At 65.1% G+C, this 16,271-nt stretch overlaps 1 protein-coding gene across 6 annotated transcripts in view; it reads left to right on the top strand.

Moving 5' to 3' along the window:
* RGS12 (regulator of G protein signaling 12) overlaps nucleotides 1-16,189 on the top strand; it is a 120,953-nt gene extending 104,764 nt beyond the window's left edge. For 3 of the 6 annotated variants that reach the window (XM_042937028.1, XM_042937027.1, XM_042937029.1), the window contains 8 exons: nucleotides 760-954; nucleotides 1,180-1,253; nucleotides 1,737-1,863; nucleotides 3,879-3,975; nucleotides 5,337-5,407; nucleotides 5,752-5,905; nucleotides 7,260-7,721; nucleotides 15,704-16,189. In XM_042937028.1, the coding sequence (XP_042792962.1) occupies nucleotides 760-954; nucleotides 1,180-1,253; nucleotides 1,737-1,863; nucleotides 3,879-3,975; nucleotides 5,337-5,407; nucleotides 5,752-5,905; nucleotides 7,260-7,721; nucleotides 15,704-15,930 (1,407 nt within the window). In that variant the 3' untranslated portion in view covers nucleotides 15,931-16,189. Of the gene's footprint in view, nucleotides 1-759; nucleotides 955-1,179; nucleotides 1,254-1,736; nucleotides 1,864-3,878; nucleotides 3,976-4,066; nucleotides 5,041-5,336; nucleotides 5,408-5,751; nucleotides 5,906-7,259; nucleotides 7,722-15,703 lie in introns of those variants that run through there. The other 3 variants (XM_042937030.1, XM_042937032.1, XM_042937031.1) reach the window with 2 other exon arrangements.
* The last annotated feature ends 82 nt before the right edge of the window (nucleotides 16,190-16,271 follow it).

The raw sequence follows: 16,271 nt of genomic DNA, 5'->3' as shown, positions 1-16,271 counted from the left end.
CCTCACACTGGCCCGGGGGGAGGGGCGATCTGCCAGCCGCTAAAGGAGGGTGGAGCCGAGGCTCCTACTGTGCCCCTCACAGCCCCGCCCCCTGCGCGTCCCGTGCTGAGCGTCGCATAGCGTGTGGGACTGTCAGGACACAACGCCCCTCACTGGCTTCTCTGACCCAATGGCCGGTGTCCGCGGGAGGGGTCGTCACCCCTCGGGTGCGTGTTCCTGCCTGCGAGCCTTTGCCCGCGCTGCCCTGCTCCCTGCCCCGGCCCCGGCCTCGGGCCCCCCGTGCCCTCCACAGCCCACAGTCCAGTCCTCTGGCAGAGGCCTCTGGTCGTGGGGGCTCAGGTGGGAACGGCCAGAAGGATAAGGGGGGGCAGCCGAGGGGCCTCCCAGACCGGGCGGGGCCTCAGGCCCCCCGCGTGCATCTGGCCCGCCTGGTGGGTCCCCAGTGCGACCTTCTGCGAGGCAGGAGCGGCCTCCACAGGGCGGCGCCGTCTGCTTCCAGCGCCGGGGCCAACACAAGCCCCCTGAAAACAACACGCGAAGGGCCCGTCCCGTTCAGAGCCCAGCGGCTCGTTAAGCTCGGCCCTTGTGAGTGGGTCACAGGCCGGGAAGGACGAGAGGCAGCTGCCTTCTCCCGCGTACTTAGCAGCCCCGCCCACTTGGTCGGCTCCTTGGTGCTGGCCGGGTGGGGGGGGCGGGGGGGTGGGGTGCTTCCCGGGGTGCCTGTGTACCCGTCGTGACGCTCGTCTCCCGGCTCCCCAGTCGGACGCCTGCAGGACCTCGGTGCCAGAGCGGGACAAGGCGGCCAGGCACTGCAGCGTCCAGCTCCCCGACGGGACGTCCTGCGTGGTGGCGGTCCAGGCGGGGCTGTCCATCAAGGAGGTCCTGGCTGGGCTCTGTGAGCGACACAGCCTCAACGGGGCGGCGGTGGACCTCTTCCTGGTGGGCGGGGACAAGGTACACTGGGTCTGCCCGGGGGCGGGGGTGCCAGCGGGTCTGTCTGTCTGTCTTGCTGGCCAGAGCTGCCTGGGCCCTCCGGTCGCAGGAACGCGTGGCGCTGCCTTAGCTTGTGGGCGGGGCCGCCTTCTCTGAGCGGCCGCGTGGGACGCAGGGGCGCGTCCCGGGGGCCTTGGCCCGCCCCCGCTCCGACTCGGGTCTCTGTTCTTTCCACGCGTTGCACAGCCTCTGGTGCTGCACCAAGACAGTAGCATCCTGGAGTCTCGGGACCTGCGGCTGGAAAAGCGGACTTTGTTTCGGTACGAAAAGCGCCGCTGCTGTTCCACGGGGTCTCCCGGGCCACACGTCCGTCTCCGGGGGCGTCCTTGCCAGCCTTGCCTGCGCGGCTGGGAAGGGAAGGCAGGCACCCGCTTTGTGGGGTGGGGGGGGGGGTGGGGGGGTGGCGGTGGCCGCACCGAGTCCCCAGGAGCCCGCAGCCGGTCACTGTCTGTCCTGCCTCACAGGTGTCCCCAGGGGTGGGCAGGCGGGACAGCACAGTGCTGGCCATCTGCCAGGACGGGCCCCCTCTTTGCCCGGGATGACAGCCCACTGAAAACCTCGGAGACGCCCCTCCCGGCTTCCTTCTCGTGCTGAGGGTGCTCCTCGGCCCCAGCCTGGCACGAGCTGCTGAGCCCCGAGGTGCCACGGGTCGCCTGTGGGTGCCACGTCATCCCGTCCTTGAGAAGGAACATCTGAGTGTATATTTGCGGCAGATATGTTCGTGTTCCTCCCCCTCCAACCAGGCTGGATCTGGTCCCGATCAACCGGTCGGTGGGACTCAAGGCCAAGCCCACCAAGCCCGTCACGGAAGTCCTGCGGCCCGTGGTGGCCAAGTACGGCCTGCACCTGAATGAGCTGGTGGCCAGGCTGGTGAGTGACCCGGGGGGCTTGCGGCCGTGTTCCCCACGCGGCCTGCCCGGCGCCTGCTTGCTGCCGTGGCTTGCCTCTGGCACTCCTCACACGGGTGTGTGAGCCCTTGCTTGGGGCTGGGGCGGGGGGTGGTGGGAGGGGGTGCGGCGTGCAGGCCTGCCTCTGGAGCTCCACGTACGTGCGTGTGTGACCTGGGGGCACGCCAAGGCCCTGGGGGGCAGGTGTCCTAGTGAGTGGAAATGCTCCCTGTTTCTTTACACCTTGATGGTTCCCAGGGAGCTCTGGGTGATTAGCTGAGATGTGGTTTGGGTCCAGAGAAACAAAAATGAGAAACCAACCACTAAAAACCCTGGAATCTCCCCACCGTCTGCAGATCTGATGGGCTGGCAGGGAGCCAGGGGCACGGGTTCGTCCCGCACCCTGAGCAGCTGCCGGGCTTTGGCAGACGGCCCTGGGTGCGCCCCCTCGTTTACATTTCCTGAGACCTAAAAATCTGCCGTGTCCAGGCAGGGCCCCTGGGGTATAATGTGAGCAACTGAGGGAGACCGCACGCGGGGACAAAGAAGCCGGAGTGAACCAGGGCAGGGTCCTTTTCCCCTGTGACCAGACGGTTTCGCGGGGACGTCCTAGGGCAGGAGGCTGGCACTCCCGCCACCCGGTCTGTGCCGAAATCACCGATGTGTTGTGGCGCGTTGTGCCCGCTTACCGTGAAGCGTGGTGGTTAACGGTACAGTGTTTGCCCTGTGTTCTCGCTTCGTAGAAGGAGCTTTATCAGAGCAATCTATGATTTCGAGTATTTTGAGGATTTTAATGGTCTCTGAATTGGGCCCCAGATCGTTCAAGAGCTTTGAAATGAACGAGGGGGCCGTGTTACGTTGTTCACCGGGATCCTGAGGGTAGCCCGGGGCCGCTTCCCCAGCTCGGCAGGGAGGGCCGCCGTCGGAGTCTAGACTGTGCCGGACGGAGAGGGACTTGGACTGGGCGCCACCCGGCCTCCTGCTCTCACTCTGAGATCCTGAGCTGGCGCCTCACTGCTCTCTGCCTCAGTCTCCCTGTCTGTAGAATGGGCCTGTTTGCTGGGTGAGCTGCTTTCGGGCTGCTGAGACCCTCACTGGGAAGAGAGGGTCGGCCGCCTTGGGGCTCCGGCCACGGACAGTTCTTGTGGCATGGCTTGTGACAGATGTGGCCTCGCCAGTGAATAGGGCCACCTAGGCAGGGAACATGGAGAGCGGGGCAGACCCATCAGCCATCGGTCCTTTTCCTCGGGTCTGGCACCAGTCACTCCGACTTGGCATCTGGTCACTTTAATTGTCCTCTCGACCGACGGAACTTAGGAAGGCAAACTGCCAGTTCCGATTCCTTTCTTTGAACAGCGGTGTGGCCTGGGCAGCAGGGTGGTTCCCCGAGGAGAGAAGGGCGGGCCCTGTGGCCACAGCTGAGGGTGCCGCCCGGGACCTCAAGTGGCTCTGCGAGCGGTCGCCTCTGCCTGTCTGCAGAGGAAACAGTTTGCTCTCGCCCTTCGCCCCCCAACCGCCTCTGAGGGTCGGGGAGGCGGGTTTTGACGCTCGCCTCATCAGGTGAGGAGAGGTGTGCGGAGTGGATGCGACGCGTAAGACGCCGGGTCTGTGGACTGAGATGTCCGCCGCGTTCCCCGAGCGCTCTCCCTCCCCCCCCACCCCATCCTGGGTCTTGTTCCACGAGCTGTAGGCCAGCAGCCCTGCACACGCACATCCCTCGGGCCGCAGGTGTTCCCCGAAGGCCAGCCACTGCTCGGAACCCGTGTTATCCACGTCGGCAGTGTGTGGCCGGCCCCAGGTCGGTCCCCTGCGTTGCTGGCTGGGCACCTAGCAAGCGCCCTCTGAGGCAGCCCTGCCCAGGTGATAGGGCCTGGGGGCACCTGGCACGTGACTCCAGCAGGCCCGGCACGGCCTTCCCGTCAGCGGCTGGAACACACACAGCCGTTCCAAAAAGTTCTGACCCGGGTGAGTCACTCCCTGCACCATCTCTGCTTCTAGAGTGGAGAGAAGGAGCCCCTGGACCTCGGCGCCCCCATATCCAGTCTGGACGGGCAACGGGTCATCTTGGAGGAGAGGGACCCCTCCAGAGGAAAAGGTGAGCGAGGCCCCTGTCCCCGGCCTGCTGGGGTCCCCTTTGCTCTGCCTCCTGAAAGCCCCCAGCCCTGCTACCCCGTGGTCTCATTTAGGGCCTCACAGGGCAGGATCCAACCCCAGCCTGGTCCAGCCCTGACCGCGGGCAGGAGGCCAACAACGGGGACCGCGAGCACGAGGGCCTCGTTCTAGGAGCCACGCGCCTGCTGGCACAGCTGAACGCGTCCTCTCGGCTGTAAGAGGGGCGGGTGACAGGCCTGCCAGGAGCCCCACAGGATTGCTGCGCAGGTCCAACGTGCCCCGTGTCCGGGGCTTTGGCCAGAGTGCTCCCTCCCGGGAGGCCTTGAGGTGCTGGGCCCGAGGGTCACAGGCTGGGTCCCCACAGCCGGGTGCCCAGCCTCGGGGTCAGCAGTCAGTCCTCCACGCTTCGCCCCAACGCCTCAGGGGCCTGCGCTCTCCTCAGAACACCCAGCCCCTACTTAGGCGCAGGGCAGTAGGAAGCATGCCTCCTGGAGAGGGCTTTCCGGAACCGTCTGCTGAGTCCCCGGGCGCAGAGATACTTTGCAAGGAGCTGCCGGACGCGACTCAGGGCTGCGTCTTCCCTTTCCTAGGCTCCCACCCGGCGGGGGCGCGTTCTGCTCTGAAATGTAGCTGGGCTCACAGGTCTCCGTCCCCCACCCCGGGTGGCCTCCCTGACTGCAGTGTCCTGCTCCTCTCTGCCCCCTGGTGGCGGAGGAGGGATCTTCCGGGCCCACCCTCCGTCCCAGAGAATGCTGCGCTCTTTCGGGGGCCTGGTGGCCAGACGGGGTGGGGTGGGGTGACGGTGGCATTACAGGCGGGTGCACCCAGCGTGTTTGCAAAGCTGCTCTCAGGCAGGAGCGCTGTTATTCCTCTAGGTGATTCCGGGCCAGCGGAGTGGGCTTTGGACCTCTGGTGCCGGCAGAGGCTGGCCTGTAGCCCTGACTTGGGGCAACAGCCATGTTTGAAGATAGGTCATAAATGTGAGAATCTTCTGCTGTCTAAAGAATTTTCATGCCAGACAGTACCTGAAACGAGCCTTTCTTTCACCACGTCCAAGAAGTCCCCATAACTGTAGGGTGGAGACGCCACGCCCCCCCCCCCCCCCCCCCCCCGTCCCGCCATCTTGCCCCAGACGCGGTGGGTGGGGGACGGTGGTCCCCCGTCCCTTGTTCTGAACCGGCATTTTGGCCTGTGTGTGCATACGAAGTGAAGTATCTTGAATAGCTTTGGCTTCTCGACAGCTTTCTCTCGAAAAGATATAAATGTGATTATGTTTAAACGTTCAGGCGGACTTACGATTCACTGTAATTACAAAGCTTATCTCGTTGTGTTCGGTATCCACAGATAAACAGAAAAGTGCACCAGTCAAACAGAATACAGCTGTAAATTCCAGTTCCAGAAATCACTCGGCTACGGTAATTCCCCTCTGCCCTCGTCCGCCCGGTTTCCTCGCTCCCGGCTGGCGCAGCTCAGGTCGGGCCCCTCACGCCCCTCTGTCTGTCGCCCGTTTGTGCCCACCAGCTCTCTGCTTGGGCCGGCCCCGCACCCCTGCTCCCCTGCAGGTGCCCGGCTCCCCCTGACCCTGGGCCATCGACTCTCTGTTCCCCTGCGTTGGGGGTGGGGTGTTTTTGTAAACTTCATCATTGCGACTGCTTTTTCCGCAAGGCACGTAAAGCGTGTGTCGACGCGATGTGTCTCAGGGGTCCTTTCTGTCTCTAACTGATGGGTTGTGTGTACTCTGACTTTCCTTCTAATGCAGGGAGAGGAGAGAACACTAGGCAAGTCTAATTCTATTAAAATAAAAGGAGAAAATGGAAAAAATGCTAGGGATCCCCGGCTTTCAAAGAGAGAAGAATCTATTGCAAAGATTGGGAAAAAAAAATATCAGAAAATTAATTTGGACGAAGCAGAGGGTATGTGTACTTTTTAAAACTTCCGTGTTTTCTAGTGAATGCGATGTCAGTTTTCCAGGGCAACCGTTAGAACTTTCTCTGAGTTAGTGACCTCAGAAGGATGCTGTCCTGCCTTACCCCTGCATCAGCCTGTGGCTCTCGACGTAACTCTTCCCTCTTTTCAGACTGAGTATCAGGCCCCTGAGGAGCCAGGGACTGCCCTTGAGGGGCACAGCAAGCGGTCCCCCAGGATTTGTCTGCACCCCTCCCTCCCCACTTGTATGAGGGCTCAGCTAGTGTCAGAGGGCCCCGGCCAGAGTCCCCACCAGCAGGGCGGGTGCCAGGTGGGGAGGAGGCAGCTGGGAGGGCCCTGGGCTCGCTCACCTTGCCGGTCAGAGGCCCTGAGGAAGGCTGTGCCTTAGCCTGTTGGGCTGGATGCCCTGTACTCCCCGGGCCTGCAGGGGAGAGAAAGGGTGGTCCAAGAGACCCTAGGAGAGGTGATCTCTCATGGGAACTTCTTTTTCTTCTGAAAGCCTGTAACAGCAGAATCAAATCTAACAGCTGTTACAGCGGCCTGAAGTTTGATCCAGGGAGGGCCTCCTAGTCAGCTGGGCTCCCAGCTAGCTCCCCCATGAAGGCCAACCTGAGCCTGCTCGCTCCGCCTCCCCCGGCCTCCATTGGCCACCGAGGAGGCAGAAGTAAGACATACGCCTGCTCAGTGCTGAGAGTCATTACGATTTGAGATTTTAAACTCCTGGTCATTTTTTGAAAACTAAGAGTGTAATTTAAATGCTGGAGAAAGCTCAGCTTAGACTCTGTCTACTTTGAACGGTAAACTCCAGTGACGGCTGGCGGAGGCCCAGGTAAGAGGGCAGGAGCTCTGGAGGAGGCCAGGGGCAAAGGGCAGGCTGTCCACAGCCTCCCCCCCAGGAAGGTGGGAGACAGACCACCTTCTGCCAGAAGGTGGTGACCCCTCGAGGCCCAGCTTTCACACGCTGCCTCTTGGGGGGCCGCGGGCTCACTCGTGCCTCCGGTGCCCCACCCCCCAATCATCAGGAGGGTCCGGGCTTCCAGGTGTAATCAGAGTGTGGGCGACAAACACATCACCAAAGCCGTCCGCACACAGCATGTCCAGCAGGTGCTTTGGTCTGTTCGGGTCTGGACTTCACACAACTTAGTTTTGGGGAGGGGGCCTCCCCGCAGTTCTGAGGATGCAGGTGGTGATGGAGGGCGGTGCCCGGTCAGCCCGTGGCCTGGAGTTCAGGGCAGTGGGACAGCCCACGACCAGAGCTTTCCAGACGGTGAACTTTTTGCTGTGCGTGCCCAGCTCTGAACCTCTCTAAGACTGGGTCGCTGTGGGGTTCTTTTCCAATAGAGTTTTTTGAGCTCATTTCCAAAGCTCAGAGCAACAGAGCAGACGACCAGCGCGGGCTGCTAAGGAAGGAGGACCTGGTTCTTCCCGAGTTCCTGCGTCTGCCCCCCGGCCCCTTGGAGCTGGCCCTCCCCCCGCCCGCCGCGGCTAAGGGCCTCGGCAAGAGAAGCTTCACCAGCAACGGCAAGGAAAAGGCTCCCCGGGCCCAGGAGCCGTGGGGGCCCGTCCGAGACTGCCACGAGAGCCCGGGGACGAGCCCCAGCTCGGCCGACAGCCCACCTTTCAGTGCCCCCCAGACCCCCACGCCCCACGCCCAGGAAGCCGAGGCCGGGGGCGTCCAGACCATGGAGGGCGAGCACGTGGCCGACCTGACGCTCACGGGGGAGGGGGACATCAGCAGCCCCAACAGCACTTTATTGCCGCCAACCCCCACCCCGCAGGACTCGGCCGGACCTCCGAGACCAGGTACCTCCAGGTTTGACCCCCCCCCTCACCTTTGAGTCTCTGCTAGTCCGCTGTCCGCCCGCTGTTGTCCACTCAGTTTCCAATAAAAAAAGAAACAGTTATGGTAAGTCACCCTCTACCCCAGTCCTCTAGCTGATGAGGCGTTCCGGCGTGGCCGCTATCGTCACGGTCCCCGTGGGCCGGCCGCCTCTGCCTTTCCTTTAGGAGCACGTGTGCGTGTGTCCGGGACGGGTCACGGAGGGGCTCAGGGCGAGCGGGCGAGGCCGCGCGATGCTCCGCGAGTGGTGATGCATCTGAGTGGCCCCCGCCTGGACAGACGGCGGCGCTCTCCCGCCAGCCTCCTCCTCGCTCCCGGGTCCCCTGCTGCCTCTGCGCAAGGTCCGGGGAGTTTCTGAAAACGTACGTGCCGTTCTTAAAACGCGCATAGCTGGCGCTTTTGGTGTTTTAGTCTCGAGACTGGAAACCAAATAGCATTTGTCTTGAGCAAGTGGTGAGGCCCCGTGTGATTCGGAAGGGCGTCCAGGTCCTCCGTAGGGAGGGCTGCGCCCGCTCGCCCGACGCCGTGAGACTGCAGCCGTGTCCGGCCCCGCGTGGCCGGGCCGGGGCTCGGGAGTCCTGGGGGTTCCCGGGCCTGGAATGTGCACAGGTGTCCTCCGGACGGATGCTCGAGTTAGCGGGTGTGGAGGTGAGCGATACGGCTGCCCGCGAGCCACGAGTGTGAGGTGTATGAAGCAGGGCTCCTGGCCTTCGGAGCAGCTCCGCCCCGCTCGGAACCGGTGTCCCGACGTGTGTGCATGCGTCACCGGCCCCCGGCCCCCGGCCCTCGTCTCTGTGCTGTAGATGAGGAGCCTTTTCAGTGGACGCTGGGATAGGGCCACTGGTGGCTGTCCTTTCTCCTCTGTGTGCTCCGTGACGCGCGGACACGGGCTGCGGTCGGCTGTTGGGGGTGACACGAATGCCAACCTTTGCTCCGGCCCCTTGCCGACGGCCGTCCGACTTGTACCGCGGGATCAGGGGGCCGGGGAAGCGCTTGTCGTGTGCGTTCTGTAGATATGTACATATCGGGGCGCTTTGGAGGGCACGTGCCACGTGGGCAGGCTCGCCGGGCACCTGCCCACTGACTTCGCACGGACTTCGAACGGACGCCAAACCGGGAGAAGCCCGGTCCCTCCCCGTGTCGCGCCTTCGCACGTCTGCGCGGCGGCTGACTCTCCCTCTCTGCTCTTTGTTCCGAGTCTGTGTTCTTCCAAGAGTAATAAACTCTGGGTCTTGTCATCGGACTGGTTTAAAGCTCTCTTCTTTTTCTCTTGAACGTTTCTTTCCACTTTCAGTGGGTTTGCCTTAGTACAGTGGCTTATAAAGATGTGCCACTCACTCAGGCGATACTCTTGAGCGCCTCCTGTATACCCACAGACACAGCTGTTTAACGGTGAGCATGGCGAGGGGGCAGTTTGAATGAGGGCCCCTCGGGGCGGGTGCGGGGAGATCCGGCCCCACTCCCCGGCCACACGGTGGCCTGACAGGTAGGGGCCTCCTCTCCCCGAGAGCACCGATGCCATCGGTGGGTAGTTAGGCCTCCCCTGTCTGCCATCACCTCCAGGAGACGAGAGTCGGGCGTCGTGTGGTAGTCAGCCGCCTGGAGCCCGCCGGGCTGGCCGGCCCTGGGTGGGGCTGTGCGCTCCGAGGCTGCCTCGCGGTGTCCCGCCCGCAGGGTTCACCCCGCTGGGGGCGGTTTTCCCACAGAACTACCATCAGCTCGGGAAGTGCACCCGGGCCGGCGCCCTCCGTGCCCCGGACGTGGCCCCCGGGATGTCACAGCTGCCCTGTGCTGGGCGCCTCCGGCCTGTGGAGCCAGGCCTCCCCAGCCCCCCCGGCTCTTGGCTCCGCTGAGACGCGGGCCACGAGGGGTAGTGAAGGGTCTGCGGCCACCCGTGTCTTCCCGGAGCCGATGAGCCTGTCAGCCGGGAGGGGGCTCGGGCCTCCGTCTGTGCGACACGCACCAACCCAGCTTGACGAGGGCCAGCCTCGTGGGGGCCTCCGAGCTAGGCTGTCCGTGGGCTCTCTGTTCATGAGGATCTCCGGCCCCACGACAGGCCTGCGTCGGGCGCCTCCCTGTCGCGATGGAAGGAAGCCCGCCCCCGAGATTCGTCCGTCAAGTGAGCGGACAGCGTCTCTCGCTAAGCACTGAATTTTCTCAGCTCGGAGGACAGGTTCCGCCTCAAGTCGCTCTCAGATTCTAACGATTGCCGTGACATACTTTTAGCCACACGGTGGCCGCTGTGGATCCGCGCGGGAGATGCAGAGTGTGCTGATGCCCCCGCGGCCCAGGCTCCCCAGCTCACGGCCACATCCAGGCCACCCAGCTGGTCGGCCAGCTGCCAGCCACACACCCCCAGGCAAGGGGGGTGTCCCTCTGAGGACCACACCACCCGCCCACCCTGGTCCACAGTCCCCAGCACCCTTGCACCAAGAGGCTGTCCGCGCCTGCGTGGCCAAAGCATAGAAGTTCAAAAGGACGTGTGCACTGAGAAGGGAGCCCGGTGCAAAGCGCCCCTGCCCTAGGCACAGCCTGAAAATGAAGTCTGTGGTTGCTTTGAGCCTAATTCCCAAAGACGCCCCGGGAGTTCGTGGGCGCCCTTGGGCGCTTCCTGTCCTGCAGAGGACCAGTGGGGGGCTGTGTGTCCTCGGGTCCCAGCAGGAGAGTCAGATTCCCAGTGTAGGCCCTCCGTGGCCGTGCACAGGGTGGTGCCGGCCTCTGGCTGGTGTGAGAAGATGCCCACGTCCACATCCTCACGGAGGGCGTCGGGATGTGCCCTGTGGGGCACCTGCTTCCTAGTCAGCAAAACGATCTGTTGGAGTGAATCTTGGGTGAGAGTGCTCAGAGCCGGCAGGGCACTGGCAGCCCCAGCAGCCCCTCCCCCAGCCCTCCCCCACCCTCAGGCGGTGCTGGACCCTTGGCTGGGGTCCGCTCGTGAGAAGAGGGTCAGTGGCCAGGAACCCCAGGGAACAGGGCTTGACCGTGTGGTATTCGGGAGAGGTCTTTGCGAGGGGACGTGTGGAGTCGCTCCCTGATGGTCTGGGCTGGGAGAAATCTCTCCCTATCTGCCCCCATGTCTGAGTGACGGACGGGCCAGGAGGGCCCCATGCCCCCACCCCTCACCCAGGCATCAGGCGGTCACGGGAGGAGCCCAGGTTTCCTCCTCATCACTGTCTGGCCGTGCTGGCGTTGGGGGTGTGGGTCAGGGTCCTGGCTGAGCCCCTTCGGGCCCCTTTCAGGAGGCCAGGCTCCCAGGGACCCCACCGGCCAGCTGCCCTTAGCAACTGTGGGGCCCCTCGGTGACCACACGGGCACGGCCAGTGGGGCTACGCACCCCTCCCTGGAAGGGGGCCCTGCTTGGCCATTCTGGCCCGGAGTCTGGGGGGCTCAGGTGTGAGGGGACGCTGCTCAGCGTCTGAGCAGTCTGGGGGGCACAAGTGGCTCCCTTGGACACCTTGCTCCACTGTTCCAGTGTCCGGGGTCCCCAAAGGCACACAGCCCTCGGGGGCCCACAGCTTACTTACCAGCAGACACCTGGAGCTCTCGGTCCACCAACACGTAGCCCATCCAGTGGGGGTCGCTGTGGCCCAGTAATGTGGTTTCCATGGGAACGAGCTGAAGAGTTCATCAGAGGCCTTGTGCACTTGCGGGGGGGGGGGGGGGGGCGCGTGCCCTTGACCTTGGCAATGAAGGTCGCCACAACCCTTGTCGCGGCTGCAGGCTCGGGAGCCTGTCTGCACATAGCTGCTCGGTGGTCGGCCCCTCCCCCTCCCCAGCCGTAGTCCTGATGGGTCACATCTGCTCAGTCCCAGGTGATGTGGAAGCCCTGCCTTACTCCAGCCGTGTCCACGGTAGCCACAGGGAGGCCTGGCATGGCCTGGGATGGTCCCAGGGCCCCCCCACCCCGTCTCACCCTCCCCCCTCCTCCCCCCCCCCCCCCCCTGCCGCCCCGCCCCACCTCTGCGCTTACTCTTTCTGAATGCTCTCTCCAGCAAAAGCCTGTCCCTTCCGTCCGGGTGACCAAGGGATCCCCCACACTGAGCACACCTGCCTCCTGGGGGGGCAGACAGCCCAGTCCTCCCCAGTACAAACTGTGGCGTGCATGGAGGCGACTGGCTTTCTCAGGGATACGTCGGTGTGGGGGGGCCTGCCACCAACCTCAGGCCACTAGTCGGAGGGAGCCCTCTGCTGGGGGCCTCGCCAGAACACCCCTTTCCAGGGGAGTATTCTGGCGTTCCGGCCCCGCTCTGGCTGGGGTGGGCCCAAGCAGACCTTCCCCAGCTGGATGCCGGGCGGAAGCCTCCGCAGGCTTCCCAGGGCCGACTGTGTTTGCCCAGCCCCCCACCCCCCCCAAGCCCCAGCTCAGGCTGTGACAAGTCCGTCGTCCTCCCGGCTGCTGAGGACGAGATGGCCCTGGGACCCCCGCGGTGCAGCCATGCTCGGTGACCAGCCTTTTCTGTGCGTCCTTCCCACCATGCCTGCATAGGTCTGCTCCACGTGACTTCTGGGTCTGAGTGGGAACCACAAGCCGCCAGGGGCCGCCTGGGGTTGGCACAGCCAGAGCACCTGCCCGCGGCACCCCCCAAGACCCCATGTCCACGCCTGCACCCCACGTGGCCCCGGGACTGCACGGCCTCCATTCTCCCTGAAGTCATCCCCTCCCCCGACTGCGTGCTGCTACGTGCAGGTGCTCGGTACAGGCTTTTGCTGAATGAAGACCCTTAGACCAGTAACCCCCTCCCCGCCCAGCACATCACGTAGTCCAGTGGGCCTGGGGACCCAGTCAGCCTCTGTGAAAGTGGTGGAACAGGGAACCCGGGGCCAGCAGAGGGCTGGGAAGGGCCAGGGGCCAAGGTCTCCTCCCTCCCCCCTGAGTTTGCTAGTTCAGCAGCACCCACGCCTCCTCGGGCTGTGGGAGCTTCTGGGGGGCAGCCTCACAGGTGATCCAGAGCACGGGCACCAGAAGTCCCAGCAAAGGCTCTGCAGGACAGAGAGGATTCCTCTTGGCCAGGAAGGGCCATGGGACAGGCAGCTGGGCTTGGATCCCGAAGGAGAGCTTGGAGGTGGCCGAGGGGTCGAGCCAGGCCTCTGGGTCCGGCCCCACTCTACAGCCCTGTGCCCTGCTGTCCCCGAGAGGAGGGGCCCGGCTCTGCTGTCCCGGTGTCCTCACTCGGAGCCTTGAGAATCAGAACAGACCTGGCTCTGGTGGCACAGAGAATGCCAGCGGACAGCGGAGGGGTGGCCCAGGGACGGACGGCCCACGGACGGCACGCGAGGGGCAGGGGAGCTCCCAGCATTCCAGATTGCAGGGGGACCTCCAGCAGGGTCACGCTCGGAGGGGACAGCCAGGGGGCAGGGTCTCCAGTGCCCTGAGAAAAGGAGGGGTCGGCAGAGCAGCCCGAGTGAGCAGGAGACCAGGTGTTGGGTGTTTGAGGGACACGGGACAGAGGACCTCCATGAGCCTCGCCAAGCGCGGGCCTCGCGCGCGGGGCAGAACCAGGTTCCCTTCGGAAATGGCCGCCGTGTGGCCCTGTGGGGTCCCCACGCTGGCCCTGCCGGGGAAGCCTGCTGCACGGCCCCGGGTCCTGCCCTGAGTCACAGGCCCGGGGCCGCCCCTCCCTCAGGGCGGCAAATCTGAGCAGGGCGGGCTGTCACCCTCCCTGTGACACTCGTGCCCTTGACCTGTGGACCCCCCCCCCCCCCCACTGCCCTGTCTCCAGAACCAGTCACTCCTTCCTCCCCATCCTGAGCCCACTGAGTTGCCCTGGGGCCCGCGGCCAAGACCTGACCGCCACCCCCGAAGCTCCCTGTGTTCCCAGGGGGTCTGTATGGGGCTGGACAGGAGAAGACTGGGCTCCTGAGCCCGTGTGGGGCCACAGGCCCTTTCATGCCCTGGACAGATGCCCACACTGGGGGCAAATGATTAAGGGGGGCAAATCCCTGCCTCTCTGCCCGCCCCCAGTCCCAGGAGAAGAGCAACTTCATCATCCCCGGGCCCCGCAGCCTGGTGCTGGGGCTGTGGGAACGCAGTGACGAGCCGGGACGGGGAGACCCCAGCAGGCCCCGGCAGGGTGTCTGTTGAACACCCGAAGGGCTGTGGCGTGTGGACCCTCGGACCTTCTGGAGGGCAGGCTTTTTGGAGCTCCACCGACCCCCCAACTGCTCTGCCACCACTGGACCTGCCTGAACGGGACGGGCCTCGAGCAGCCCTCTGTGGGTCGGGGGTGACCCACGCGGGCCAGGCGCCTGATGCCGATATGCGTGGAGGCCCAGGTGAAAGGCCCTCCTTCCGCCTCCTTGACTCGTCGCTGAGAGGTCGGGCTGGACGCCCTCACGGGGGGGTGCGTGCCTCTGCCCGTAGCCCGGACTTGCCCCGGGGTGGGGGGGGGGGGGGGGCGCGGAGGCGCCTCCAGAGGTGTGGGGTGCGGTGGGGTCGGGTGACGCTGGGGGCCACAGGGCCGCTGGTAAGCCCGGACTCCTGACCTCCACAGTCATCCCCACTCTTGCTTGTAGGCCTTAGAACCAGGGAGGGAACAGTCTTCCCCTCCACGGCAAGGCTGGGGAAACTGAGGCCCAGGGACGGGCAGTCAGTGGAGCAGGACACCGTGTCCCTGGGGGCTGTACTCCTTCTCCAGCCTGTCCACCGTGGGCCGGGGCTTGGGGCCTAGGGCTCCCCCTGCCCCCCACAGGCACCTGAGGGTCCAAGGTCACCCCTGCAGATAGGACAGCACTCCCGCCTGTCCCTGGGCAGACGAGGGCCCTAGAGTCCTGCCTGTGCGAGTAGCCCTGGTGGCACCGCTGGTCCCACCCCGAGGGTGAGCCGGGAGCGTGGTGAGGGGGGCCGAGGGTGTGGCCAAGCACACCCACGGCCGCCCCAGGCTGGTCCCCGGGGCTCCATCCGGAAGACACACTTCTGCCCTCCAGTGGCCCTGCTGGGAGACGTGACTCCTCCCCCCCCCCCCCCCCCCCCAGGGTCTAGAAGCTTCCAAGGTGGTTTCAGGCAGCCCGGGGGCAGGGGTCGGGTGGAAGGAAGGTGACAAGGGGTGCCCAGGACCTGGAGGAGAGGCTGGGAAGGACCAGACTTTGTGAGGGTGAAGACGTGTCCCCAAAGCAGCAGTCCGGAGGACAACCAGGTGGCCAGGATGGGAGGGCTTGGGGCGGAGGGGGGTGGTGGTGGTGGCCAGGAGCCAGGCTTGGGCCCCTGCCCGACTCTGGCCTGAGCCCCAGCCTGCGGAGAAGCCCCACACTGAGGTCCGCAGGTGGAGGCCGGGAGCACCTGGCCTGAGGAACAGCCCCCACCCAGTGCTGCGTCCCCCCCCACCAGCCTCAGGAGAGCTGCTCCCCGGAATCCCCTGCATGGCCAAGGGCCCCATCCCACCCCCCACTTCCCTGAGACCCCCCACCCACCCTGGCCTGAGGGTGAGCCCTGCAGACAGCCCCAGCAGGAGGGATCAGGGGGCCACACTCGCTCGGGCTAAGGGGTTTGGGGACCTCAGCAGGTAGCTGACTTCTGTTCTCAAGCCACAGTCGGGCCACGGGAGGGCCACGGGAGTGTCTGAAGGGCACAGGTGACCCGACCCAGGGTCCCCACCTTTGCCATCCCCCTGCACCAGCCTCTTATGACTCAGGCCCAAGCCCCCTGGCTGGGCCCTCCATACCATGCGACCCATCTGCTGAGAGCCCCCCGCCATTCTGGGTGGCGGGGGGCCCGTGAGGGCCTGGGGGCGTGCTTACTTAACAAGAGGTTGAGGTTGGCACCTGCAGACAGCTGTCTGCAGGGCAGACCTTCCCGGCACTTCTGCCCCAGGCCCAGGGCGCCCAGGGTCACGGATCACCTGTGCCTGTGTGACGAGGGTGGTGCAGTCTGCTGCCCTGGGTTCCTGCCGGGCTCCAGAGCCCAGGGCAGGGCAGGCTGGTGACAGTCTCTCTCTTCTCCCTGTGACAGGAGGCGGAGCGAGAGGCAGCCAGGGCCTCCCAGTCAACACCATCATCGACGTGGACCGCGTTGCTGGCTTGGCACCTGGGCCAGGCAGCAGCATCCCCAGGGTGCGGACGGGCCCCCAGAGGTCACGGGCCAGTGGGCCCCTGACCTCGGACCTCCCTAGCCCGAGCCCCGTCCCAGGTGGGCCTGCCAAGCCCAAGGCCGGCCCACACCGCGCGACCTTCGTCTGAGGCTGCCCCGAGGCCCGACCCCGCGTCTGAGCTTCCCCACCTGGACACGTGTGCAGAGGCCCATGATCTCGTGGGGACAGCCCCATATCATCTTGAGGGCCTTGGAGGGGCCACCTTGGCCGCCACACCTTCGGGAGCCAAACCAGGAGAGGGCAGGGGGGCCCGGCCTCGGATGCTGGCCACAGCTGGCTCAGCGGGTTCCTCGGACCCTGTCCCCTGCTGCCCCTTGGCTCCGGCCTTCCCTCAATAAATCAACTTTGGGGACCCCCCGAGTGTCAGCCTCATGCTGGGTGCGGGGGCCATAGACCCTGCGCTCGGGAAGCCATTGTCTCGGGGGCTAA

The sequence above is a fragment of the Panthera leo genome, chromosome B1 (genome assembly GCF_018350215.1).
Source record: "Panthera leo isolate Ple1 chromosome B1, P.leo_Ple1_pat1.1, whole genome shotgun sequence".
Lineage (NCBI taxonomy): Eukaryota > Metazoa > Chordata > Mammalia > Carnivora > Felidae > Panthera > Panthera leo.
The sequence above is the reverse complement of the archived record's forward strand: the minus strand, read 5'-3'. Positions and strand labels throughout refer to the sequence as shown.